The sequence below is a fragment of the Triturus cristatus genome, chromosome 1_2 (genome assembly GCF_964204655.1).
Source record: "Triturus cristatus chromosome 1_2, aTriCri1.1, whole genome shotgun sequence".
NCBI classification, from domain to species: Eukaryota; Metazoa; Chordata; class Amphibia; order Caudata; family Salamandridae; genus Triturus; species Triturus cristatus.
Window position 1 is genome coordinate 89,079,934 of NC_140580.1, and position 27,963 is coordinate 89,107,896.

At 44.5% G+C, this 27,963-nt stretch overlaps 1 protein-coding gene across 4 annotated transcripts in view; it reads left to right on the forward strand.

Annotated features, from left to right (window-relative positions):
- The window catches only part of NSMCE4A (NSE4A component of SMC5/6 complex), a 165,872-nt gene that overhangs the window by 76,145 nt on the left and 61,764 nt on the right, over window positions 1-27,963 (forward strand). For 2 of the 4 annotated variants that reach the window (XR_014960674.1, XM_085602645.1), the window contains exons 7-8: window positions 8,737-8,831; window positions 10,241-10,289. Coding sequence is in view for 3 of the 4 variants with exons in the window: in XM_085602645.1 (XP_085458771.1) it covers window positions 8,737-8,831; window positions 10,241-10,289 (144 nt within the window). In the remaining variant the exon portion in view is untranslated. The remainder of the gene's footprint in view (window positions 1-8,736; window positions 8,832-10,240; window positions 10,290-27,963) is intronic. The other 2 variants (XM_085602634.1, XM_085602653.1) reach the window with 1 other exon arrangement.

Consider the following 27,963-nt stretch of genomic DNA (forward strand, 5'->3'; position numbering starts at 1 on the left):
TGATTGCATCCCCTTTCCTAGGAGATGGTACATAAAAGTATTCCTTTGGGCAGAAAGGGTCCTGAAAGGCCACAGACAGGATTTATCATGACCCAGTCATATATAAAAGCAGTAAAACTCTCCGGCAAAAATGAGGTCCTTACCTTTCTTAGCTTTCTGTTTTCTAGAAGCTGAAGCCTCCCACAACAGAGGGAGAGAATGTGTCAATCTCCTCTACGAATTTACTAGCAGTGAAAATTGGGGGAAAGGATACTAATCACCGCTCCTGACAAAAACGTATTTGGTTCTTCAGTTTGAACTAGCCAGATCACTCCCGTCACTCACTGTAGAGGGTTCAAAAAACACCTGCAAAAGGAGGGAAATTGGCACTGGGCTGATGCCACCACTGTAACAGTTTCTTCAAGTGCTGTTCTTACTGTCAACAGGTCAGGGTGGACCGATATTATTGGTCATGTACTATGTGCACTCAGAAAGGTAACTCCACCTTTTCTGTCCATCACTAATTATTCTGTGATAATCATGTATGTGTGCAACAGATATTTCACATTAATTTGATTGTCATCATAAGACACCGGGGCTTGGGTGCGGTCCGTTGAAGAAATGGCGGATATAATTGGTAGCATTAGGCTTGAGATTGCAGAGAAAAATTATGAACCAAAGCGAAACCTTTATTAATGTGTGCCACCTGCCCCAATAAGGAGGATGAGACCATGCCTCCTTTGTAACCAGTAATTGCAATGACTTTCTTTGTCCTGTTTCCCTGATCCTGAAAAGCAAGAGAGAGGACTCTCCATCTGCAGCGATGCATTGTATAGCTGCAAAATATTTAAATGTGCCCAAAACACATATGCATGTTGGTGCAGTCTGTAGCGAGCGTTGAGACTATGATTGCAGACCGTATTTTTGCGTGTATGTCTCCCCTTAGCTCTGAACGACGATGCGGAGTTGAAGATTGGGATTAGGGACCGATGTTGGGTTATGGAGCTCATTATCTGCCTTGGCAAATGGTGAGGGCCATCACTGCTAGCTTACATCTTGTTGGGCAGTGTAGGATCCTCTTTGGGATGACGTGATGAAATTGTTCTCTTAAAGAATGTTACCATTAAGCAACAACTGAAATGCTTGTTCTCAACAGGGCTTACACTTGCCAAAGCCAAACTACTTCAGTCCAACCATTCTGGAAATTAACATAAAATGAGGTACTTAGTAATCAATACCAGGGCCACCTTAGAATAGATGACTCCTGAAATAAGTAAAAGTAGAAAAAATTCACCAACCATATGTTTTCACCAAGTGAAAGTGTATGAACTTTCATGGACATCAAAGCCTGAAATTCAGACATAGTCTATACGGACATTTTTCTAATCACTGGTCAATGTGAAAGACAGTTGGTTCCCCCCACTATCCATGTCACAAGAACTTACATTTACGTTTGGGCCATATCCTTTTACATCTGTCATAATGTCCATGAAAGCTGTAGCAGTTAGACCATTGTTGAAGCCTTTGCTTGAACTTTCAAACCTTCTAAGTGTTTATCCATCCTTTATTTAGCTGAACATTTGGACATCTGGTGGTGTTCCGCTGCAGTTACATTTAGAATATGCCATATTGGACCCTTTAGGAAGGATGGTCTCCTCTAAGTGAGCATTGGGAGCATAGTGCTCTCATGTGGGATGACCTCGGATATTATGGAGTGGCTGCTGTGATAAGAGGGACTTTTATAATGTTTGACTGCCTTCAACAGTCGTCCAGATGCTCCTCAGACATTATTTGTCGGATATCACTATTGGAAACGCAGTAGCAGCATGAGGCTATCTAACTTTATGAATCTGCTTCAGAGGATCTTTAGTCTCACTCCTTCAAAGTATGGATGAGTCCCTGCTTAATTTGAGCTAGAAATTTAAAATGGAGTTGCCGTGACTGATTGCCCAGCAACTCTGTGGGTTACTCAGCAATCCTCACCCATAAAAGGAACATATGGCAAGTTGCACAGGCAAAGTTCTTGCTATGGGCATCCCTTCTCTGTGCACCTAGCGCCACTTTTTGTGAACCTAACACATCCTGTCTTTTTTTTTTTTAGAACAGAAGACGGGTGATAGCCTATCAATAGCAACAATGAAGAAACATTAATACATTGAAAGCTTGTGTGTCAATTCATGTTTCTTTTCTAATCCTCCTTCTCACTTCTTTTCTATAGTGATCTGTAGGATGATGTCCAATGCCAAACCTGTTTAAGGGTCTTTTATAGTGATCCATAGGATGTTGTCTGATGCCCTATTTGTCATGGGGTCTTATGTAGTGATCCGTAGGATATTGCTTCTCATTTCGAGTATAGAGGACTTTTACACTACATCCCCCTCATATTTTAAACAAAAAACAAAAGATATGTTCTGCTTCCCTTCAATTGTGAAGTCCTGGGTTGTCTTCCAACTGTTACTTTTCTTGGGACTTTTTTGTTTCTCCCATTTAACTCCACAAGAAAATGCCACTTGTCTGCCTGGGATATGTGGCCCACCTGTAACAGTGTCCAATAAGGTGTCATTTGCAGTAACTATGTACCAATTTGAATGGAATATTCAACGTAATGAATATTAGTATTTTCATTTCTGACCACACTTTTATTTTGGTCAAATAGCTGTTATATACTGTTAGGAAAATACAAACCCTAATTTTGTTAGTATTTTCTGTATACACTGTCTTTATTTGTGATGTTCATCATTTAATTCCTTTTTGGATACTATGAATATACCATTGAAAACGATTAAAATTTCTCCTAGTAAATGACTCCTTGATTGACACTATTTGTTGATAGAAGTATAATCCACGTCCACCTAAGACTCATTTGTTGCTTCTGTGGTTCATTGTTACCACCTGTAAACTGTGGTAGGGTCTAATCAAGTTACTTCTTTTAGGGTAAACATTGTTTACCACAAATACTTTTCCCCACAGGGATTTACAACGCGGTCGTTACACTTGCGGGGTAATGGTATGTGTTGTTACAACACGGTTGTTGTAACGACCGCGTTGTAATTCCCTGCGGGGCAAAAGCATGCGGAAAAAAGAGGTCTATTCTTTAGGGTAAACCTCGTTTACCACGAATACTTATCCCCTGCAGGGAATTACAACGCGGTCGTTACAACGACCGCCTTGTAACAACGCATACCATTACTCCGCAAGTCGGAACAACGACTTGTGAAGGGGGCAGAAGGTGTTGGATTTAAAATCCAACACCTTCCATACTGTTGCACATACTGGAGTTGGAATAGTAAATTATACTATTCCAACATCCAGCGCTCCCTCTCCGCAAGTCGTTGTTACGACTTGCGGGGTAATGGTATGAGTTGTTACAATGCGGTCGTTGTAACAACTGCGTTGTAATTCCCTGCTGGGAAAAAGCATGCAGAAAAAAAGAGGTCTATTCTTCTTTTAGGCACTTAACTGTCAAGGACAGGCGAGGGCAAGCAGTTAAGGTTTGCTCTAGCGATTGACAGTGATGTGGAAACTAGGATACAGTGTGACACAGTGATATCTGTTCCTTAGACCGGAATTTTTGATCTGCCACATTTTACGTTTCTATGAAGATTAAACACACACGCTCAGAATCAGGAACTTCCAGTACATTGCCGTCCCAAGATTTGACCTCAAAGCCCAATTCTAGCCATGGGTGCAGTAAGGAGCATTCTAGAATAACTTGGGGCCTCATTGAGAGGGGAAGTGGTAAATTTTGTGATGTTATTAGTTTTCCCTAGCATTCGTGACAATTCTATAAGGACATGTGCTGTCCAGCTGAAACCAAGAGGGCATGGATTACTTTTATATCAGTCTCAATTGGAAGAATTCACAACTTCTGTAATTACCCATAAAAGGCCCTATTACAGATAGGGCGCACTTTTCCTGTTTGCACCAGGGCTCACCTTGAAGCAGGTGCGCCAAGTACAAACAGGGAAAGTGCGTCCTACTATGTGGAATGCGCTGCCCTCTGGGCAACCGCAAACTTTGCTGCCCCTAGGGCAGCGCATTGAAGAGAAATACATAGCCGCTGTTTAAAAGCTGCTCTGTTCCTCTGTGCAGGCGGCAAGGGGATTAGAGATCCCCTTGTAGTTGAGCGCAGTGAATGACTTCACCAGCCTGCAAGGGGATGTCTGGGGCGGTTCCATGGACCCCCCATCATCCCTGCAGAGGGCTGCTTTTAAGAGGCGTGCATGGAAAGTTTCGCAACGCTCTGTCGGGGGGGGGGGGGGGGGGGGAGGGGATGGGGGCACTGAAAAAAGGGGGGGGTCAAAAAGTGTTTCGTATGTTAATTCCCATAGACACTTTAAACACGTCTGCAGTCCAAACTGGTGGGCAGAATTACAACAAATTCGGCAGAAAGCTAGCTTTTGTTCCGCAGATTGTGCTTTTTGGTGTGAATCCATTCAGTAGTTTGCGATATATTAAACAAAATCTAAATATGTATATCTATGGACGTGAATAATTTGTGACGATTTCGCAATGAATCGCGATTTGCCCGCACCAACAGGAATGTCATGATTGGCTGGCTGCAACCTGAGTAGAGAGTTGTGGCCGCCATTTTAGCTGATCGGAACAGTCACCAGGGCTAAAACGAAATGTCAAAGTGGTATAAGGGAGTCCGGTTGGATGTGCCCTGACTCCATGGCTGGAATATAGGGGTCTTTGAGGAACCCCTGATGTGCATAATATGTTCACACACAATATTCGCTAATTTGCTGCGACCATGTGCACAGCCCCCACTTTTAACGTTTCGATGTATTTGCAAGTATGACTGAAAATTACAAAAAGAAACATACATTCAAACTGTAATGCATTCACTCATAGATGCACTCAGATTTCTGCCCCCACTCGCACACCCACTGAGACACCCATGTAGCCACTCACACTCCCACAAAGACTTGCGCAGCCGCTCAGATACCCACTCAGAGTCTTGTGCATCTAGTCACAGACCCATTCTGAGTAGATCTGTGAGTGGGCGTTTGAGACTCCAAGACTCATACACTTGGTCATGGACCGACTTAAATATTTTCGAACCCACTCAGACTCGTGCATTCACTCGCAGACCCACTCCGACAATGCACCTACTTAGACTCACTCAAACTCGTGCACTGACCCACTCATTAGAGACTTATGCACCCACTCATGTTCACTACATCTGGGCCCCAGGGATCACTCACACACCTACTCTGAGACTTGGAACTCTCTCCCAGACTCACTCAGGGACTGCTAAACCCACTCACAGTCCCACACTGAGACCCACGCACCCACAGACCCACTCAGACTCATGTACTCGCTCACACATTCACTCAAAGACTCATACACTTGCTCATGGACAACTCAGATACTCATGCACCCACTCAGACCCACTCAGACACTCGCGCACCCAGTCCAAGCCCACTCAGACTCACACACCCACTGAAACACTCCGACTCATTCAGAGACTCACACACCCACTCAAACTCACTTAGACACTCATGCACCCACTGAGATAATCATGCACCCATTCATAGACCCACTGATAAACTCACAGACCCACTGAGGTACACACCCACTCAGACCCACTGAGACACTTCCGCACCTACTCACAGACCCACTCGGAGACTACTTACAGACCCATTGTGGCACATCATCTGAGACACTCAAGCATTCACTCACTCTCAAAGGTTACACTTGGGAAATAGAAGTAAAAAACCTTGCTAATTCACAGAAACAAATGTTACAGGCACGTTATAGTTAGGCTAAGATTTCACTTGTACAAAACTATAGAAACCAGCAGTTATAGTTACCTGAACTAACTATAATTTACGCCCTGCTGTGCACTGCTTATGGCCTCCCATATTACATTACTCATGACCAGGTCAGTGACATCACTGATGACATGATCTAGTGATTGTGATGAGTGTTAAAAATAGATCTTAACATAATACAAAAGTTAAATGAGTATACTTTCTCTACTACTAATGAGCGATACTATTTGTAACACATGTGAGTGACTGTGTATCCATGTGTAAGTAGCTCTCTGAGTGGCTCTAAGGGTGTCAGAGTGGTCATGTGGTCGAGTGAGTAGCTATGTGAGTGACTTTGTGGGTGGGTGGGTGTCAGTGGTGTATGGGTCAGTGAGTGGGTATGTGAGAGGCTCTATAGGTGTGTGATGGGGTGTGTTAGTGGCTGCATTGGTGAGCGAGTGGATGCATAAGTGGTGTATGGGTGAGTGAGCAAGTGTGTGACTATGGGTCAGTGAGTGAATGTGAGAGTGGCTGTATGGGTGAATGTGGGCTTGTCATTGACTGTATATATGAGTGAGTAGATATGTTAGTAGCTGTATGAGTGGGTGAGTGAGTAGGTGTGTGAGTAGCTGTATGGGTGACCAAGTGTTTGTATGGGTGTATGAGTGAGTGTGGAAGTGACTGTGGGTGAGTGAATGTATGAGTGTTTGGGCGTGTGAATAGCTGTAAGGGTGAGTGAATGGCTGTGGAAGTAACTGCATTGGTGAGTGTCTGAGTGATTGGGTGAGTGAGTGGTTGTGTGAGTTATGTGGGTCTGTGAATAGTTATGTGAGTGGTTGTATGAATGGGAGTGAGTGTAAGAGGTTCTTTGGAGTGTCAGTGAGTGCGTTATTGGTTCTGTAGATGTCGTCAGTGATGTCATCAGTAATGTCATTTGAAATGCCATCAGGGATGTCACTGACCATGTCATGAGTAATGTAATATGTGAGGTCATAAGCAGTGCATTACGGGCTCATAAGTTGTAGCTAACTGCTGAAATTCTATGGTTTTGTACGAGTGAAATCTGAGCTTAACTATAACGTCACAGTAACTTTAGTTTTTTCAGTGAAAAGGGGGTGTGTGGTGTGTGTGTGTGTATGTATGTATGTATGTATGTGTATATATATATATATATATATATCTCCAAACCGCAGCACAGTGCTATGCACTGTAGTCGCCGTTCCCCTTCCTCTTACGACTGCCGTCCGCAGCGAGGAGGCGAACCTCTACACACCAACACATGCTGTTGTCACCTCGTAACATCAACAGCAGCCACGGACACGTTAAGCTTTTCACAGCAGTTGTTTATTTAGCAAAAATGGACCAACACGACGCGTTTCGGGACAAATTACCTTGATCACTTGTGATCAAGGGAGTTTGTCCCGAAAATAGAGTGTGTTGAGATATATCCCCGTTTTACCAAAGTGGCCGAACTCCAGGATGGGTGCACCGCACGTCAGGGTGAAACTCATGCAATATTAGTTTAACAATCCTGAAAGGAAAGGCGAGCACTCACTGGGCAATGTTGCACTAATTTATTGTTGAAGACAAGCAGACGTGTTTCGGCAATTCCTTTATCAATGCCTATTTGAAGAAATAATGAAGGACTGCCACCATTTAGCATAACCTTCATTTTAGAGGCTGCATTATACCCTCTTGATGTTCATAAACAAATGTTCTTGATAAGAATGAGTAGTTGCTATATGTATTCAACAACTACGGCCACACAGAAATGTCGGCTGCTAAAATGAAGGTTGTGTTGAATGATGGCAGTCCTTCATTGTTTATTACAAAAATATGAGCCAATGGGAATGTGCAGCAACAAAGTTTAAATGGATCAAGCATTATGGTGTGCATTTGGAATTAACAGGCATTGATAAAACGATTGACGAAACGTGTCTGCCTGCCTTCAATTATAAATGAGTGCACCATTGCCCTGTGAGTGCTCAGTGTATGTATGTGTATATATATATTTATGTATGTAAATATAGATAGATATTAGGTAAATGTACTATTGATGTTCATTTTGCCAATAAAAATTAGCAGTTGATCGGCATACTATTTTATTGTCCTTGTAAGTCCTTGTATAGAAAAAGTCGAACCATAAGAACACCAAGCCTGCATAAAGACTGCGCACAATTGTCTCAGATATAAGTGATCCATTACTGGTAGTATGTAGTTACCTTATAGCATGTAACCTATCAATATGCACCATGCATAAATACTTAGTTGGTTAGAAATCCTCCAGTTGATCATGGTTTTTAATAAATAATCCAGTACAGTGATAACTAACTTCATACATATATGCAATACTCCACTCAAATTTCCCGTGCTGGCATGTCAACTCCACTCTCTAACCTCCCTTCCTACTATCATTCACTCACTAGTCCAATTTTTCTCATATTAAATATGAAAAGATATTTGACAAAAATAATTGACACTTAGAACTGACGTTGAGGCACCATTCCCTACTCTGTCTTACTCGAGTCAAAGAACAGCATCCATTTCTTTTTAAGATTTTTTTACCTTTGGTTTATGTGCAAAAGGTTGCCATTCAGAAGTTACTTTTTGTACTAACAGTGCAAATCTATTTTTGGGGGCTAACAGCGGATTGATTTGTAGAATTTTTTTTTTTCTTTTTAACCAGGTCTAGATATCTAGTTTATCTCTTACTTGTATTCCTCTTCATCCCTGACATATCCTGTTGATGTAATCCAAGTCCTGTAGAATATATCCGAGGATAGTTCACTTTCAGAGCATCTGATTACAAATCTCGCCTCCCTCCCTCCCTCCAATTGAATGCTGGTGTTAGAAACAAACTGTGTGCCCCAAGGTGCCTCTAGCCCTTAAACAGACATGTGCAATTCACAGTTTACTATAGAATCTGCACATTAATGTCAGTGTATAAGAAATTCCATGCAGTTCAGATGTTTCACTTTCTATTTTTTCCCCTTCCTAGCGGAAACACCCATCTCCTTCTTTGATTTTGTGATTGATCCGGAGTCGTTTCCTCGTACTGTGGAGAACATCTTTCATGTGTCTTTTCTTATACGGGTGAGAATGCATTGCTTGCTACGTGCTGAAACAATGGAATAGCAACTGTTTCAATGCTCTATAGGTTATAGGTTTTTGTTGAAAGTATCAAACATCTTATGAGCCCTGTTAGTATAATTGTGTATGGTGATAATTGTCAAAAGTTTAGTATTTGGGTGGGAATGTGCTGCCACTGTGCTCAGCAGATTAAGCGATTTAAGTCTAATTTATTAAATCCCTAGTAGCAATGTTGTTTTTTTTAACTTATACAATCACTTAAGCTTTAGGAATATTTTGTTTATTCTGGATTAATTAATAAAGCAAGCTACTGTATTAATTGTTTCTGATTGTTTGCTCTTAAAATGGCTGTTAAACCAAGCGTGGTAAACCCAGTTTATTTTATTCCTGGGACATGTAACTTTCGACTTTAACATTCATTTCTGGAAGGAGAACTTTCTGTGTATCCTCTTCCCAGTATTTGTATCTGTTTAATGACAAGCTACCAGATATTAACCCTGGGCAATGAACTCCGCTCCACTAGCGGAAGTTGCGGAGATTCGATAACTACACATTTCATTGAAAACACGGAATTCATGCATCCGTTACCCAATGGAGTTACCTACTGTAGCCACAACCCTTTGATAAATCATTATGGGGTGAGATTCTAGAGTTTAGTGAAAATACTAGTATTAGCTCTCAGCTGAGCCCCAGAGCCTGCCCCTTTAGGAATGTTTTGATATGGGATACTATAATATTCACTGCACCCTAGAGTATTGTCCCGTAATGCTTTGCAGGGCCTTTGGTTGGGATTGTATTTTTTGCCCATAACCGTGCTTGGGGTGGTCCTAGGAGGATGGGACCACCACCAATCGTTCAGCAAGATGTGCTCTTTATGTTCAAGGCATCTGCTTGGTTCTCTTCCTAGGTTAGTGAGGACATCAAAATCATAACCTCTCTCACTGCTTGCTGTGTTTTTATTTCACTTTTGTGACATGATTATATGCTTTTTCGCATGTAATAATAGAGTTACTGGTCGTTTCACCAAGGGTATGTGAGGTTTCTGCTTTATTATTGTGGTGAGACGGAATGGGGTTGCGGAACGGAATTCAAGGAGTTTTTGATCAGTTCTGTAGAATTTTGTGTAGTGGTACTCGGCCAATTACGCCCACCCTTACCAGATATGTCGCCTTGTTTCGGCTATATGTGGAAAGCTGAGCAGATGACAAGTCTTGCAAGGAATGCTGTGTAGCTCTTTCAGTCAGCTTCATATTAGTGTCCTCATATGTTCAGTTATGTTTTCCCTGATTGGCTCATTGTCAGTTTCTTTCAAAAGAATACTTTATTCTGCATTATGTTGTAACTTTAAATATTGTGTTTTATCTAAATTGATTTTTCAGTTTTGCTGATAACTAATTTACTGTTGTGTTTAGGATGGCCTAGCAAGGATAAAACTTGACCAAGACAAACTCCCTGTTATAGGTAAGACAAGTCTGTTCTGTGTGGTACATAATGATTGGGTGGGTAGGGACTAAATGACAAGAAAGAGCACAGAAGATTAATGTAGCACTAACAAATCTCTGCATGGCGGAAGTCATAGGCATTTCTTGCCAAGTTATGTAACTTAAATGCAATTCAAAGTCCCTTTCATTGCATCACCTGGCAGCTGCCTAGTTGGCCTGGTTTATTAACTTGGGTGTTCTCCTGTTTGGGTGCCTTGATTAACCGTAGTGGGAACTTAGTTCACCCTTTTATGGACATGATTGACTAGCTAGAAAGATGTGGCAGAGAACACATGTAAAGGTGCCGTTTTGCGCTGTCTATTTTGTTACCTTTATGTGGACTGATCGGTAACTTGATTGCAAGAGTGTCTCATTTACACAGACCGTCACATTTAATGCTGTATACCTAACTGGAGCCTGAAGGGACTATCGGACTTTCTTAAGAGTTGCCTGTCTAATGTTTTTAGGTCTGTATTTAGTTGTCATATGAAGCTTGTGCTATCTTTTCGAAAGGGGCATTGAACTACTTCTCCATCTTAGCCATTGTCAGCTGTCTCTCTCCACCAGGCATTGATTGGTTGATTAATGGTTACTGCCGCTCTTGATATATTTAGTTGTTGCATTGGATAGTTAGAATTATTGGTGTCGCAATGAGGTGGGAAGGACATGCTCTTTCGTGTTTTGCCCTTTTTAGGTCGAGGACTACCGGTCTGCCGAAGGCAGAACCGGAAGTCGGAGATTTAATGTTTTCTAGAGTGGCTATTTAGCCCGCCTCTCTTTTAGCTTTCCCTCCATTGGCTGGCTTCCTAAACGGAGGCCAGCCATTGGAGGAGAGAGCCGTCCCTCCAAATAGGCTCCGTCTTTTCCAGATTCGGGGGCGTGTTCCTTGCTGTTCGTTCTACTTTCTAGCCCTTTCTCAGGCGTGTTTTTCTCTCCTCCAGCCAATGGCAAGAGGAGAGAAAAAGAAACACGCCCCCGAATCTGAAAACGCCACTGCGTTTCTCCGAGGCATTTCTGCTTCGTCTCGGAGAAAGGCAGTGGTGTGCTTGCCCTCACCCTGCCCCTCGGTTTGAAGGTGCTAATGAAGCCGTGCGGTGTTGTCCCGCAATGAGCTTGTTTGCTGTTGTCTGGCCGTGAGGATCCATCCGTGTAACCACTAAGGCAGGCAGGCAGCAGCCGATGGTTCGGGATTAGAATCTCGTTTGCTCTGCTTTCTAGGATTTGTGGTCATAATTTTTAATAACTTAAAACAGGCCTACAAGTCCCGGAATGCAACGTGAAAAAACCTGGACTATCTGAACATAGGAAACATTAGAGCTCTGCACGCGCACCTCAGAGGTACCATGGCGAGGCCTCAGTGGACATTGGAAACACACCCTCTTTCAGCGGGGACACAGACAGTGTTAGTGGCTGTAGGGGACACTGCACGGACACCCTCCCAGCAGCAGCTGTGGCGTGCCCCTCTACCAATAGGGGAAACAGCACACTATCCTTCCCTGCAGCAGCTCAACCAACCCCCAGCAGCAGCAAGGAGGCATTCTTCACATTTCTCCAGGGCGCACGCTCCAATGATCATATAGCAGCATAGTCTCGTGCCCTGCACTTCAAAGTCTCGGGCGAGACTCCGTGTACATCCCGCGAGCGGACGGACGACGGCAGCTCAGTCAGGAATGTAAACATGCACCTCGCACCCCCCGCTACCATGGCTGCACGGGTAAATGTGACATCAAAGGGAGTTACGCGCAGATCGATGGATATCTTACATGGATGGGAAAGGAGGGTCCTGGAGTGATTAAAGTCGCAGAGAATGGGACAGAGCGTGGAAGACGATAACAAATGGATGTCAGCTGTAAAACGGTATGTTAATGTTTTCCTCCTTTTAATGTCCTTTCACAGGTCGTAAATGACATCGCACAGGTTTGTGGTGTCTGTACTGTGTTGGTATGGGGGATAAACCTTTCATGTGCCACAGATGTCCCTTTCTGTGGAGGGAGAGAGCGAGCGATAGAGAGAATAGATCTGCTTGGATTCACAGTGTAAGACTCCAGCAGCGGCCACATATACAACAAAAGTCACAATAGATAGAAGCAAGCGACATTAAATGCCAGCTCCGTTGTGATAATAATGAACGAGATTGTTTTTGTTCTGCTGATGTCCCAGGGCAGCAGCTGTTATTGATGTATACACCACAAGTGAAGGATGTGGCGTGATGGCCAGAGCTGCTTACTTTAGAATTAGAGACCCAGGTTCGAGTCTCGGCGTCCTGTCAACAGCCTGTATTTCCAGCAGACTCTTTAGTCTCCCCGTCCCTAAAATGAAGGGTCGAGTTCGAATTAAAACTACAAAAAAAAGAAGAAAGGAAGCTATACACATGAAGATAGACCATTCTCCCAGGAGCACACAATGTGGGGAAGGCATGAATTGAGGATTAGAATCCCGATCCACTGATTCTCCATCTATGCCACTGCTTCACACCTTCTGCGTAATGACTTGAAAGAAAACCGAAAAATATAACGCATGCTCGTGGTTAGGCACAGTTATTTGCAATGCTATTATTGGGTAACACGGTGGTGATCGTTTTAGTGACATCTTAAGGATAACAGTCAGAGTCAGCCAGATCAAGGATTCAAACTTGTGCCATGCAGGAAGAGCTATGAAGCAGGTACTTTAATTCACTGTACGAACTTTTTTTGTATTCAAACATTTTATTGTATTATTGTCAAGGCATAGAAAAAAGAGGCAGATAAGCATTAAACAGATACAAAGTAAAGGACGCTTGCACATTACAAGGTATGATATATGGCACATTTTAGTTCGACAATTCATTACAGTACCTTGCATTAATTAGTTCTATTGTGCGTTACCTGAGATCATTGTAGAGTGACATTGCTTTTCATGAGGTCTGGATTTGCAGGTTGCTTTAGTAATAACAAAGGTGGTAGTTACAGGCCTACTATAGGAAGCACATGGGGCAACTTCAAAGATGTTGGGCTCAGGTGCGAGCTATTCAAGTATATAAGGTGATTGTTGAGTTGTGCAAGTGAGGAAGAGCTAGAGGAGAGAGAAAAGAGAGGGGGAGGTAAGGGGAGTGGAGTGGAGGGGAGGGTGTGCCCCTGATTTTTAGTCGAAACTATATGGGATTCGGTGAGAGCAGGTCTGCTAGGTCCAGGGTTTTTGCATGCTGGGTTTGACCTTGCGTAGGGTCGCTGTGCTAACTTAACATGAATATACCTTCTCTGAATTGGATTGTTAATCATTGTTATGTTGTGTCATTTAGAAAGTGTACTTCAGGGTTTTAAGGGTCTCTGACCCAGCAGTATTTAACAAGCTTTGGTAAATACATTAGGCTTCGCCTAAGGGATTAATAATATGCTGTTTTTTGCTGTAAGTTGTAGCTTGCTGAATAGTTGTACAATATAAGTTACAGAACGTCTCTTAAAGTGCTATTTACAAAAAGGCAATATATTGTGCTGTTACTAGTGGTATAGTGCGGGTAAGTAATATCAACATTTTGAAAAATGAAAGAGGAAAATAATAGAATTAATTGATGTAATAGCTATATTATGTATTTAGAGGAGTTTTGACAACTTTTGGGCTATGTGCCACTGCACTTGCTGCACAATTCACATCATGCTCCTAGTGCCTGTAAGATAACTGCACCTGTGACTGCCTGTTTCGTAGTAAAATACAGCAATATTTGGTGTTCAGAGGAGTCATGACAACATTTGGCCCCGGTGCCCCTGCACCTGCTGCACCATTCAAATCATGGCCCCATTGTCTGTGAGGTAACTGCACTTGTGACTGCTTGCTACGTAGTTAGTTATAGCAATATTTGGTGTTTAGTGGGGTCCCTAGTGCTTCTGTCCCCGGTGCCACTGCACCTGCTGCACCATTCCAATCAAGCCCCTTTTACAGCAAGATAATTGTAATTGTGTCTGCCTGTAAAATAGTAAAATCTGCTAATGCAATAGGTATCACATATGCAAAAAAAAAGCTAATGCCAATAGAAATGACAATGCCATTTATTTAGGGATACAAAAATGATAAAAAAAAATAATGAGCAAGACCAATAGCTCTACCTATAATATTGCCGAGACCATTGCATTGTAAATGCTTGTTTGTGGGTGTCATTTAAACATTAGTAGTTCTTGTTTCAAGCTGTTTGCTTGATTTAGAACTTATTCATTCAGTTCTACAGTAATGTGTTTTTTATAGAATCACATGCTTGAATCTTCCCCGTCGTCATGGTGGAGTCCCACGGTAACAGAAGAAATAGCAGTAGTAAAACATCACCATAGAACAGAAAACTCACTTAGGTTACCTTTCAAACTCATTTTTTTAACATCCAAATTTCAGCCAATCACAGTAGAGCCCTCAGAGTTCCCTTCACTGTCAGAGCCACCATACCTCAGATTTCTTACCGCACGCCGTGTCATAGGGAGTCTGCTTGAGCTCTGCTCAGTTACAATATTTCATATTCAACTTTTGACCACCAGTCTGCTTCTGTTGCTCTCAAGGTATTTAGGACTATATACTTTTGCCCTTTCTTATTATTGAGATGCCAGAGCCTAAAAAAGGCTGTTTAGGCCTTGTAAGACATGTCGGAAGTGTAGACTATTCTCTGAAGACCCCCACAAACAGTGCCTATATTGCCTCGACCCTGACCACAAACCCAGGGAATGCAAATTTTGCCGCACTTTTTCTGCAAAAACCCTCAGACAGGTAGGGTAGGATGCTACTCTGGCTTCAGAAGAGGAAGGCTGCTTCAGACTCTGAGTCTGAACTTGAGGAAAAGACCCATTCTTCCTCAAGGAAAAGAAAGGATAGCAGTCCCTCCTCCCATCATGGGGACTCTAAGAGATCCAAGTCCCAGGTCAAATCTGAAGGGAAACGCCACAAGAAACCTCATACGGAGGCTTCAAAGGCTTCTTCAGCTCCAGCTTCTTCGACTCCTCTCAGAGACCAGTCTTCTCGACCGTCGACGGCCTCATCATTGAAGATTCCACTCTCCTCAAGAAAACCTAGGGTTCCAGCACCGTGTCGGCTTTGTCGCCGGCGACGGTCAAGGCATTAACGACAGCAACGGGGGTGGGAGCATTGACGACGGTAGCAACGTCTTCATTGACGAGGCCTTCCCCGTCAACGAGAATTTTAGTCAACGAGAATTTCATCGTCGACCACCAGTCCGTCGACGACTCCAATGTCGATGGCCACGCAGATGAAAGCCGTCCACACACCATTGACGGTGTCGCAGACAATCGCAATGGCAATTGCACCATCGTCAGCCCAGACAGATGCAGGATTTCTCTAAGTTATCCCCTTTGCCTCCAGCCCGCCTTTTGAACTTTCAAGAGTCCGAGGATGAAAGTATGTTTAGCCTGGCATACATTCCATCACAGTTAATGGTCCAAGTGCCAAGATTCTGATGAGGACATTGAGGAGAATGATCAGTCTTCTTACCTGGTAGGGGAATTTGGTTTTGCGGAGAGAGACATGTCTGCTACGCAGCGGCCAGATTCCTTCCAGGAACGTTACCCATATGATGATGAAAGGGAGGATGAGCGCCATCATTTTAGGTAACCATCCATGAATGTTCCAGTGTCTCTAGTATCTGATCTCCGTCATATGATTGGCGACTATTACAGGCGTTTTCCGGACTCAAATGCTCCTCAGAGGCCTAAACCTCCTCAAGAAGGTCCCACTATTCTTCCGGGCCAAAGCACTCCCAAATCCATAAGGGAAAAGATCATCCCTCCTCCTATAGTCATCACAGAGGATACTCCGGATGCTCGGACAGAGGAAGGAGAGATACAGCCGGACGTAGACCTCCATGATGAATGGGACAACTACATAGCGCCAATGCCACCATCTCTCATCTCTCCTGCTGCAGATTCCCCTCCTGCAGATTTTGGGGGATTCCCTGAGCCTGCTGCCAAGCATTTTGACATGTCAATGCCAGCTAAACAATCTGAATGTTTTCTATATGATTTTAAACCAGGCACCCAAAGTTCAGTAAGGTCAATCTCTAAATTTGACTTTCTATGGCAAGCAGGACTGAAGCTAATAAAAACAGCGACACAGGAGCCAGCAGTGGGGGCATACTACTTACCGTTTCGGAGAGGAGAGGACTTCACGTACCAGGAGGTAGAGGGGCAGCGTCATCAACAGCGACCCCCTCCCTCCCGCACCGGAAGTTTAAAGCAACAACGTCCCTACCGCCTCGCGGGACGCGCGCGGGCTAAGCCCGTTCAAGAACGTGCAAGGACGGGACGGGCCACCCCTCTTTCATTTTGCCTGGGGGTACAACTTGTGAGTACATTGCATCCTACTCCTCTTATTGATCAACTGGTCTTGTCATGCCCCCAAAGGAGGCCAGAGGGAGAGTGGTTAATGCTAACCTCACAGGAACTATGGACCAGTTTATTACTAGGGTAAATGGTGTCATAGATCAGGAGATTACGATAATGGAACGTCGAGTCTCCCAGGACCTCGCGATGGCCAGGAGGCCTTCAATGGGGCACATTGCTAATGTGCGGTCTCCTGTCCACCAAGGCCAAAATAATGGTATTGCTGTATCACCAACTTCAGAACCCCTGATTATACAGTCGTCATCCTGTGGTACAACTCATGCTGCCTTGGGGGAATATTCCACGGCTTCCGATTTGTTACTGACATCTCCCCATATGTTGCCGTCTTACCCTAGTATAGCAATGGAGAATAACACCAGGCAGCTGCGGGAGAGACACCCAGGGGCTATTCGTAAGTATAAGCAAGGGTTGTCTAACAATAATGGCGGGAAGAAAATGAAAGCTACTAGGCACACTAGAAACACTAGGACGATCCCTGCTATATTGGAGCAGCCCGCTACGGGTACTGCTGCCAATATAGTCGCACCTTTAGCTCATCCACCAGAACAGCATGCCAGGCTGCATGCGGGGGGACATGCCAAGCTGATAGGGCAGAGGGGATGGCCCCTGAGCTGACAAATATATGTGATATATTTAGACTTCTCCTTCGTCCAGTAGAGGATACATTAAGTAAGATTTAACAGCTTTTATTAAGGATTGAGCATGACTTTGCGGGAATCATTGATCCCTTAAAGAAGGATGCTCATTCCAGGGTTTCCCAATTACTGGATAAAGTCAGAGGAGAAAATGTCCCGGCTGTCCCGGAAGATCACTCCGCATTGACCTTAGATCAACAGGTCTTAATTGAAGCCAATAAGAGTACAGCTGTGGCTGCTGATAGTAAATCTCACCAGGTTAATACACTCCAGCTTAGTGAGGGTGGTGGGGCCTTTATAGGCCAGGTTCCCAGGGGGAAAAATATTCTAAATTTACACCCGGAAGCCTGCCCGTTTGTGGTAATTTTAGCTGGGGTCCCTGAATTGAGTAAGCATGAAGTTGAATCTCCTGCAACAATGAGGAACAGGGTTGTCCATTGGTTAAATCAAAATAGACCATTGCCACCACATATAGTGTGTAGAATACTTATGGTCAGGAGGGTCCCATGGGTAGGACACCTGGCCATGAACATAAGGGGGGATTGTATTTTGATTAATTTCAACGACCCTAAAATAGTTGACCATATTTGTAACTGGAGACACCCCAGCTTGGGAGTAACTATTCGCTCTCTCCCATTGACTTATTTCTATCCCCCAGGTCACTTTAAATCTTTAGCGCATGGGTGGACACTAGTACAACGGAATGGGAGGGGGCTGCCGTATGGGGGTTGGCACAGGCCTTTATTACCCACAGATCTGCCCCCCATCCAAAATCGATTCAGCAGTTTGGAGGCTGTCGATTGACTCCAGGATAGAGTAGGAGCACCGACTACCCCCCTGTCTCCCTTAGGCTGCCGTACTACTAGTCCACTTGCACCACTCCAGCTCTCGGGTTCTGAATTATCAATTCTTGCCAGTGTATCACAGGGAGTAAACAACATTGCTGGCCGACACTTGGATCATTCTCCAAGTCCCTTAATCTCCTGTGATGGTCTTTCTTGCCATTTTAAGATTGTTTCGTGGAATGTGGCGGGCCTACGAAATAAGTTTTCTTTACCGGACTGGAATGACTTTATTGATGGGTATGATTTGTGTTTATTTCAGGAAACCTGGAGCCTTGAACCACTGTATAAGCCTGGTTTTTCCTGTTTTTATGTACCAGCTACCTCGGTAGGCCGAGGACGCCCTTCTGGAGGACTTATGGTATGGGTTAGGGTAGAGCTTAACCTCAAGATCACTCGCCATTCTTGTTCTACGTTAGATGTAATGAGACTCTCTCTAAAGGGTGCGAAGAGTAATAATACCTGGGAACTTTTTAATATATATGCTAGAGGTACCCAAGGGGGGGGGGGCAAATCCTCTTCCATCTCTGTTCTCTCTGATATGCTCCTTTCCTGTCCATCTGATTCCTTTATTCTGGTCGCTGGCGAGTTTAATTGCTCTTTTGAGCCTTTAGCAGCAGATGCCATTCTGGGAATTGATGATGAGGATGCCAGATGGGGCATCCCCTCTCTGTCGCTTAAGCCAATGAAGAGATGGTCACCGGTTGTTATTCAATTGAATGCCCTAATGCTAGAATTTGGGTTAAGAGCTGCAAATGGGCGCACAACTTCTGATGCAATGGGAGCAACTACATATAATAGGGTCCCCTGTCAAAGTAGAATTGACTATATATTGGTTGACATGAGGGCATGGAAGTTCGTGGATGATATGGTCACTATACCTTCAGTAAGTAGTGATCATAACCCCTTGTCCCTTACAATGTTGGAAACGTGGCATAGGAAAGAGCACACCTCTATTAATGGATCAAGAATGCTAACTAGGACAGTCTTACCATCCAATTGCAATAGATTTCTCAAATGGCCTAAGTTCATTTTGAATGAGCTAAGATTAAGTACCCTAGAAGAAATCCTTAGTGACCAGACTCTCAGGCTTTCCCCAGCATGCAAGGATAGGGCTGGGCCTGTTGCTGCAGCAACAATTTATGTGGACACTATAGATTTGATTGGTAGCCTGTTTTTAGATCCTAGTAAAAAACGTCTAAGTGCTAAGCCATCACAAAAGTGGTTCAATAGAAACTGCAGACTGAAAAAAGCCAGTTTGGTGCTTGCCATTAAATCTAACATCCCGGGTGATGTTCGGCTGGCAAGACTGCAATATAGGCAGGCCATTGTTGATGCTAAGAGGGAATGGGAAGAACTGCACTGGGACAGTCTAAAAACTGCGAGCCAGTCTAAGAACGGCGAGCTTTTTGGACTTTAGTGAGAAGATCCAATGGCCGCGATTTGGACCAAATTCCTAATCATATAACGGATAGGGATTGGTTTGAGCACTTTAGGAAACTGCTCATCCCCTACATACAATCAGCTGGCCTAGGGCCTTCTAGTGGCACCATAGCCATGGACCCTGATCAGGCTTCATTTAATAGGATAGAGAAGAAAGAGGTGGAGGCCGCTATAAACAAGATTGTACCCGCTAAGGCTCCGGGACAAGATGGCATTCCGGGTGACCTATTTAAAGCTAACATTGAGGGATGGGCCTCTTACTTTGTGATTCTTATCAATGCTCTGCTGGAAGGTTCACCGGTCCTGAATTCTTGGAAGGGGGCCGAAGTAATCCCTATTTATAAGAGGGGCCCAAGGGGGGACCCTGCCAACTACCGTCCAATTAGTCTCATAGACTCTGGACAGAAGTTGGTTGGTAGGGTTCTCCTAGAGAGGGTCCTCTCATGGGCGGATGAAAATAACATTATCTCACAGTTCCAGGCGGGCTTCAGGGCCTGTACAAGCACGATTGACCAGGCATTTAGGCTGGCGCTTCTACATTGGAAGGTGGTTACCATTGGCAAGGGCGGTCTTTATTTGGCATTCATTGACCTGAAGACCGCCTTTGACTTGGTCCCCCGTGACCGCCTATGGCTGGTTTTGCAGGAGATGGGGATTCCCCCGCCCATCTTGAACCTCCTGGTCCGCATGCATGATGGTAATTCTGCTCGCATCAGATGGGGGTCGCAGGAGCAAAAAACTGCTAAAATCCCAGTGAATAGAGGGGTCCGCCAAGGATGTGTACTGGCTCCCACACTCTTCACGCTATTTGTGAATGGTGTAGTTTCTTCTTTGCTTGAAGTTAATGCGGACGTCCCGGTCCTGGCGGGTGATAAAGTCCCCGCACTACTCTTTGCGGACGATACGTTGTTAGTATCAAACTCCGGCAGGATTACAGAAGTTGTTGGACCGCTTTTCTCTGTTTTGTAAGCTGAGGGGCCTTGCCATCAACACTTCTAAAACTAAGCTTCTTTATTTTAAACCGAGTAAATCGTCTAGATCTACTTTGATTCTCGACGGGATGTCACTAGAGCGTGTCAAAGAGTTTGATTACTTGGGGGATTAGAATCTCTGATAAATGTAAATGGCAGCCTCACATAGATAAAATGGCGTTAAATCACAAGCGAGTAGTAGGAGTATTAGGGAGGGAACTTCGTGCCTCTACCACCAAGCCCATTGCTCCTGCCCTGGATATCTATGCTGCAAAAGCTGTAGGTAGCGCCCTTTATGGTGCAGAACTCTGGGGTTTTGGTTGTGTAGACGTGCTAGTTACTTCAGAAAACAAGTTTTTTAGGGAGCTTGTATCGCTCCCGAGGGGCACTCCAACCAAGCCACTCTTGAGTGATTTGGGTCAGCGTTCTATTAAAGACCTAGCCACTCTGCGTCCTCTTTTATATTGGGCGCGATTATGGCGCACACCAGAGCTTTCCAGATACGCTGACGGTTATGAATCTCCAAGGAGCTCACAAAATTGGATGGCTAGTTAACATAAAGAAGCTTCTTTTTGCAATAGGCCTTGCAACTGCTTGGGAGTCTGGGGCCCCATTATCTAAGGCAGAAATTAAGAGAGCTTTTTGGGCATGGGTTGATAACCAAGAGCAGAGGTACCTAAATCAAGCCAGGTTGACTGAGGCATTTTGGCAGCATAAGACTACGCCCCGCCTGGAGCCCTATCTAGTTTTTATTACGAAGCCCAGGGATAGATCCCTTTTTATTCAGTTTAGGATGGGCACCCTCCCTCTTCGTGATCGCACTAGTAAGTGGAAGCCTCCGTATCAAACCCCAGTGGATTGTCCAAATTGCTTAGGTGTCACTGAAAATATTCCCCACCTTCTTTTTGCATGCCCAGCCTATTCGAAACCTAGACTGAAATGGCTAAAACCTGTGTGTCTGCAGCTTGGAATTAGGGACCACTCTGTTGCACTTAGAATACTTAAGGCTGACGTTAGTACAACCTCAGTTTGCGGGGTGGCTAAATTCCTAAGTTGGGCGTGGTTGATTAGGCGGAAGGCTATGTGATGAGTTTCTATTAATTCCTTCTTATTATTAACAAAGCTGTTAAAGTTTAATACTGTTTTAAATTATTTATTGTAACAGAAAGGTCTTTAAATGACTTCTCTTTTTTAATGTTTTTTTATGAACTGTGTTCCAATCTGTAAATGTGCTTTTATGATATCAAATATCGAAATAAAGCTTTGTACTACTACTAATAAAAACACCTGCCTCTGTTCCAGCTGTCATTCCAAAGTTGGATAAAAAAAATATAAGGCCAATGACGATTCCCCTGCATGCATCATCGGTCACCCGAGGCCGGACTCTGTTATCATGCAGGCAGGGCCAAAAAGCCAAGAATCCAGCGTCTCCATGTACAGTCCCACCCGACAAGGAGGGGTGCTGCCTCAACAAAATTGAAAAGATGTTCTCTGCATTGGCAGCCACCTCAATTCGTGCCTCTAATGCCATGGCCATTTTTGGGAGATATGACCGGCAGATGTGGTCAGACATCTCTGCTCTGTTGGAGTATCTCCAAGAAGATGAAAAGAAAGAGGCTAAAGACATTCCATTGGAGGGAGACAGAGCGTCTTCAGGGCTCATTGAAATAGCCATAGACGTTTCATCCGCTGCGTTTCGCCAGATGGCTGGAGCTGCGGTTCTGCATCGCCAGGGATGGCTAAAGGCAACCACCTTTCATCCAGAGGTCCAAGCCAAAGTCTTAGACCTGCCTTACGATGGAGAGTGCTTGTTTGGCAAGCACATAGATGAGGCGCTTCACTCCATAAAGACAGACACTGACACGGACAAAGCTTTAGGCAGTCTTGCGCAGCTCCGCTTGCAGTCCTTTCGGGGTAGAGTGCGGGGGCAATTCTTATCCTGGCAGCAATTTTAACGGCGGTACCAGCCATATCCACAGAGTACCTACCAGCCATATAACCGGTTGTTTCAATCCAGCACTGCTCAGCCTTACTCGAGGCCGGCAGGGCGCAAGAGGCAACAATCGCTCGAAAGTCCAAAGACTCCAATAGGAGGCAATGAAGTTAATCAGGCCCCTACCACCATAGTCCCACGCCTCCAGCCATCTTCTCCGCCTCCTCTCTGAAATGGAACTGCATTTCTTCAGACAAATGGGTTCTAGACCTCTTCCAGCATGGCCACACTCAATGTTCCACCGCGTAAAGTTCTGCGTCACCTTCTCAAAAACGAGATAGTCGCTTCTTCTCAAGCAGGCAATAGAGGAAGTACCCCTCAGCCAACAAAATCGGGGGTTTTATTCTAACTTCTTCCTCATCAAAAAGGAAAATGGAGGCATGTCTTGGACCTCAGAATGCTGAACATGTTAATCAAAAAACAATCTTTCAGGACTCTATCTCTCTCCAGGAGATTCTTCTACTCATGGAAATGGGGATTATCTGGCTTCTCTCTATTTCCTCGACGTCTATTTTCATATTCCCATTCAGCCTCCGCATTGAAAAGTTCTAAGGTTTGAGGTAGCATAGCGCCATTACCAATTCAAAGTGCCTCTATTCGGTTTGAAATCCGCTCCCAGCGTGTTCACCAAGTGCATGGCACCAATAGCAGCCTTTTTAAGACGTTCAAGTCACCAGGTGTTCCCATACATGGACGATTGGCTCATAAAGGCTCCTTCTTTTCAAACGGCAGAGATGTCAACAAGAGCCTTTCGAGTTCTCTTCCACTCTCTGTCTTTGCATCAAACTGGAAAAATCGTCAATTATTCCAGCAAAATCGTTGGTCTTTCTGGGTGCACGTCTCGACACAAATCTCGGCAAGGCCTTTCCCTCTCAACAAAGGATATTGCTTATTCTGGGTACAACAACGCTTCTTTCAACAAAAAAGTTCATGTCTGTACAAATCCATGCTGGGTGTGATTTTCTCTTGCATCCCACTCATCCCCAATTGCCGTCTCTGCATGTGACTGCTGCAGGAGCAGCTCGATGCGCAGTGGATTCAGTCTCAAGGCTCATTCAACGACACAGTTTACTTTACAGCTGCAATGAGAGCCACAGTGGCCTGGTGGATGGTCAAGGAAAACCTTTCGCAAAGGCCTCTTTCATTCACACTGTGCCACAGCTGGTGATTACCTTGGATGCGTTAATGGACGGATGGGGGGGGGCCTCACCTTCAAGAAATACAGGTTCACGGCAAGTGATCCAAACAGGACTCTGAGTTCCACATAAACATTCTGGAACTCAAGGCAGTCTTCCTGGGTCTGAAGGCCTTCCTGCCTCAGTTAAAGGGTGCATCAGTGCTCTTCAGAACGGAAAATACTACAATTGTTTTACCTCCGAAATCACTGCAGCACGTTTTTGCCAGCGCTTTACCTTCTTGCTCAACTGATATGGGAATGGCTCCTCGTTAACCACATCTCCTTGCGAGTGGAGCAGGTGCCGGGTGTTCACAAGGAGAGGGCCGACTCTCCCAGCAGGGTATCCAAACAATGTCACGAATGGGAGCTCAACAATCGGCAAGTGTAGGTGTTTTCAGTCCTGGGGTTACCCAACATTAGATCTGTTCGCTACGTTCCTCAACAAAAAGTATCCTCTCTTCTCAAGCAGGATTTCTCATCCAAAATCGTGGGGAGACGCATTTCAGTTTTCTTGGACGGGGATGGTCGTCTACGCCTCCCATCCCCTCCTGATTTCACTCATTCCTCGAGTACTCCAGAAAATGAAGCAAGAGCCATGTCGGCTCATCTCACTGCTCCAGATTGGGCGAGACAATTCTGGTACACCGAGCGGCATTGCCTATCGAAGTGTGCTCCAATTTTCTTCCCTCCAAGGGAGGATCTTCTCTACATGAACCAGGGCAAAGTGGTTCATCCTTCCTTCATTTGTCGGCGTGGCTCCTCACCATGCTGAATTTGGGGATTTGAGGCTGTCCGAGGAGTGTTCTACAGTACTACAGAAGTCTTGAGCTCCTTCCACATTGAAATGCTACACAGCTAAATGGAAGAGATTCTGTGCTTGGTGTATCTACCAAGCATTACATCAGTTTTTATCTCCGGAAAAGGTGCTGCCTTATCTTTTGCACTTAGCTAAATCGACTTTCTCACTCTTCTATAAGAGTTCACCTGGCTTCAATTTCTAAGTATGGAAGACGCTCCGATCAAACTTCCCTGTGTTCTGATCATCTCATCAAGGAATTTACGAAGGGACTTTTTAGAGCTCTTCCGCCTGTTAAACCTCCTCCAGTTCTGTGGCAATTAAATACTGTCCTGTCCCAGCTAATGTGTCCTCCCTTTGAGCCAATACACAAATGCGAATTGAAGTTCCTTTTTGGGAAGTGGCTTTTCACTTGGCCATTATGTCAGCCAGATGTATCCGTGAAATCCAAGGTTTCACAATAAAAGAACTGTATCTTCAATTTTTGCCGGACATTGTCATCCTACGCACTAACCCTTCTTTTATACCTAAGGTGCCTTCAACTTACCACCCGAATGAGCCGATTGTCTTACCAACGTTCTTTCCTAATCCATCCTCCGCAGCGGAAAAAGTGTTGTCAGGCCCGTACAATAAAGCTCCTCAGGACTGGAACGATGCGCCAAGTGCTCCACCTCCTGACTTCCCCAACTCCGTAAATATAAAGATACACGGAGTAGTGAAGCGAGGGATAGGAAGGGTACTGCAGGGAATAGAACCTGTGGAGAAACAAAGAAACAATATAAATAAAGTACTAATACAATTCTACTCTCAGTAGATCTCACTAACAATCCATAAATACCTTTAACATATAGCATGTTTCCTCTAACAGTATTCCTGTGATAAACCATCTATGTATAGCTCCCTGCATGTACCTAGTCAAACAAGAACAAAAGGATGTTAAACCTTTTGGAATGCTTCTGATAATGTGCCAATGTAATCTACCAACGTACACACCTCGCACCTCATACGTACCCCTTTTACGTCATTTAGATAAGAAGCTTTGAAAGTAAGAAAAGAAAGCAAAGGAATGGTTACTCCATTAGGTGTCTAGGTGAGCTTCTCCGGAAATATCTCCTTCAGAAATGTCAACAGTAAACTTTAGCACACCAGACCAGGATTCAAGTTTGTGCTCTTTGCACGTCTTCACGTTCACTTTGAATGCTAATCCACCATGAGACATTAGTTATATCATACAATAAAGTTTGAGCCACTTCACTGCCACAAAGCAATAGAACACCAATTGGAACCGATCTAGGTTCCTCTCCAAATCGCAGCAATAATAACTTGGCCTCTGACTCGAATAGAACAGGAGTTAAATGTAATTTTTGAGAAGCAGCGCTTCCCCTCTAGGTGGGCTGCAACCCTGTGTGACCCCCGCAGTAGCTCAGACACCGAAATTCCTACATCTTTTCCTCTTTGAAGATGCTGATAATCCTTGGAACGGCCTAGACGCCATGTCTAGCCGTGAGTGAACGCAGAGCCCTGCGATGCACCCCGTATCCACAGGACACACTGGAACAAGACTAACTCGGTTGTGCGGGACACACCTCCACGAACTTGCCTCAAACAACCGTTCCAAGACAACGGGAGCAATGTAGAGAATTACGCACGCCAGCCAACGTGCACGTACATCCTGAAATACCCATGAGCCTTGACCAAAGGCCTCATGGGAATTGTAGTCTCTGGTTAGTGTTTTTTAATCCTGACGTGGTAGGCGCTGCGGCCAACCGTGCCTGACAAGCGTTGCATTCACTGGACATTAAACGTGTTTAAAATGTTATCTACAAAGAGCGAATATATTCTGTAAATCCTCTCGGCTTTTGATCTTTCTCAGCTCCTAGGAAAGGACCAGCTTTGACACGGGCCAGTATTGCTCGTTGGGTCACCTCAGCGATTTACCTTGTCATGTCATGAAAAGGCTGGTCGCTGGCTGCCTGCGAAAACACAAACTCATTCAGCTAGAAAAGTGGCGACTTCCTCTGCCCTTTTTGCTGGAGCATCACTTCCTGATATATTTCAGGGCGGCAACGTGGCCGAACGCTCACACATTCACGAAGCATTACTGCTGTGATGGTTGGAAGAAGGCAGATATTGCTGTTGGACAAGCTGCACTTCGACATCTCTTTGCCTAAGGCAGGCAGCTTTTAGCCGCCTTTGTTATTTTCATACTGGTTGTAAATTTGTGTGAATATTCTTTCTCTCTTTCTTGGTTTCTGATGCTACAAGTAGACGTCATGGTGGGATGGTTCACTTACCACCACCACCTTCCTTTTCTCTTTTTGTGCTTATACTGCTTACTAGTCGGATTCAGGCATGTGAATCTATAAAAGATACAATACTGGAGAAAAAATAAGTTGCTTACCTGTACACTGTGGTTCTCCAGTATGCATATCTTTTATAGATTCACATGCAACCCTCCCTCCTCCCCGATTAAGCTCACCGGTTACCGGTTTTGTATGCTTATACACTTGTGCTCGAAATCTGAGGTACGGTGGCTCTGTTGGGGAAGGGAGCTCTGAGGTCTCTACTGTGATTGGCTGAAATTTGGAAGTTGTAAAATGAGGCTGAAAGATTATTTGTGAGTTTACTGTTCTATGGAGGTCTATGGTGATGTTTTATTACGGCTATTTCTACTGTTAGCGTGGTACTTACACCATGACAACAGTGAAGATTGAAGCATGTGAATCTATGAAAGATATCAATATTGGAGAACCACAGTGTACAGGTAAGTAACTTGTTTTTTCCTATGATAGGCACCCATTCTGTCATTGGCATAGAGTTGCTGCTTGTAAGATTCCAGGCTGCTAATTGAACTGGGCGAGTATCACTTGCCAGAATGTAGAAACTATACTCTGGACGAGTATGGCCGGAATCCTTAAAGCAACCTAGACCTTTATCAGAATGATTGATCCTGCTCCGTGCATAGCTTTCTTGTAATCTTCCCCCTACTGTCTGCTCAAGGTCAGCAGCTGGTTCTTTGAAGTGCCTACCCTACATTTCAGCACCTCCCTATGCCCTCATTTATCTTCTACACCCCCCCCCCCTCAACCAGGCATACCTTGTTGCTGAGCCCTTGATTGAACATCTCCTTCACAGTCTCCTTCCTGTAGCTTGTGTCCATGCAGAACCAAGTCTTTCCCTGCAAAACCTCACATACCTTTCCAGTGACTCCCCTCCTTATGGCACTCTGGGGTCTCTGGGCATATCCTACGCCCTAGTCCAGTGGTTAGTTTGTAAAAGAGTAAGTGCCAGTAGCCTTAGGTTTTTTTCCCCCCATTTTCTTGGAGACTCCCAGCCAGCACTGACCAGTGCTAGGATTGCTGAATACAAAAGCTATGCAGTCTTGGCTTCTATCATATGCCTTTTTCTTCCACCACAATACACTCCATG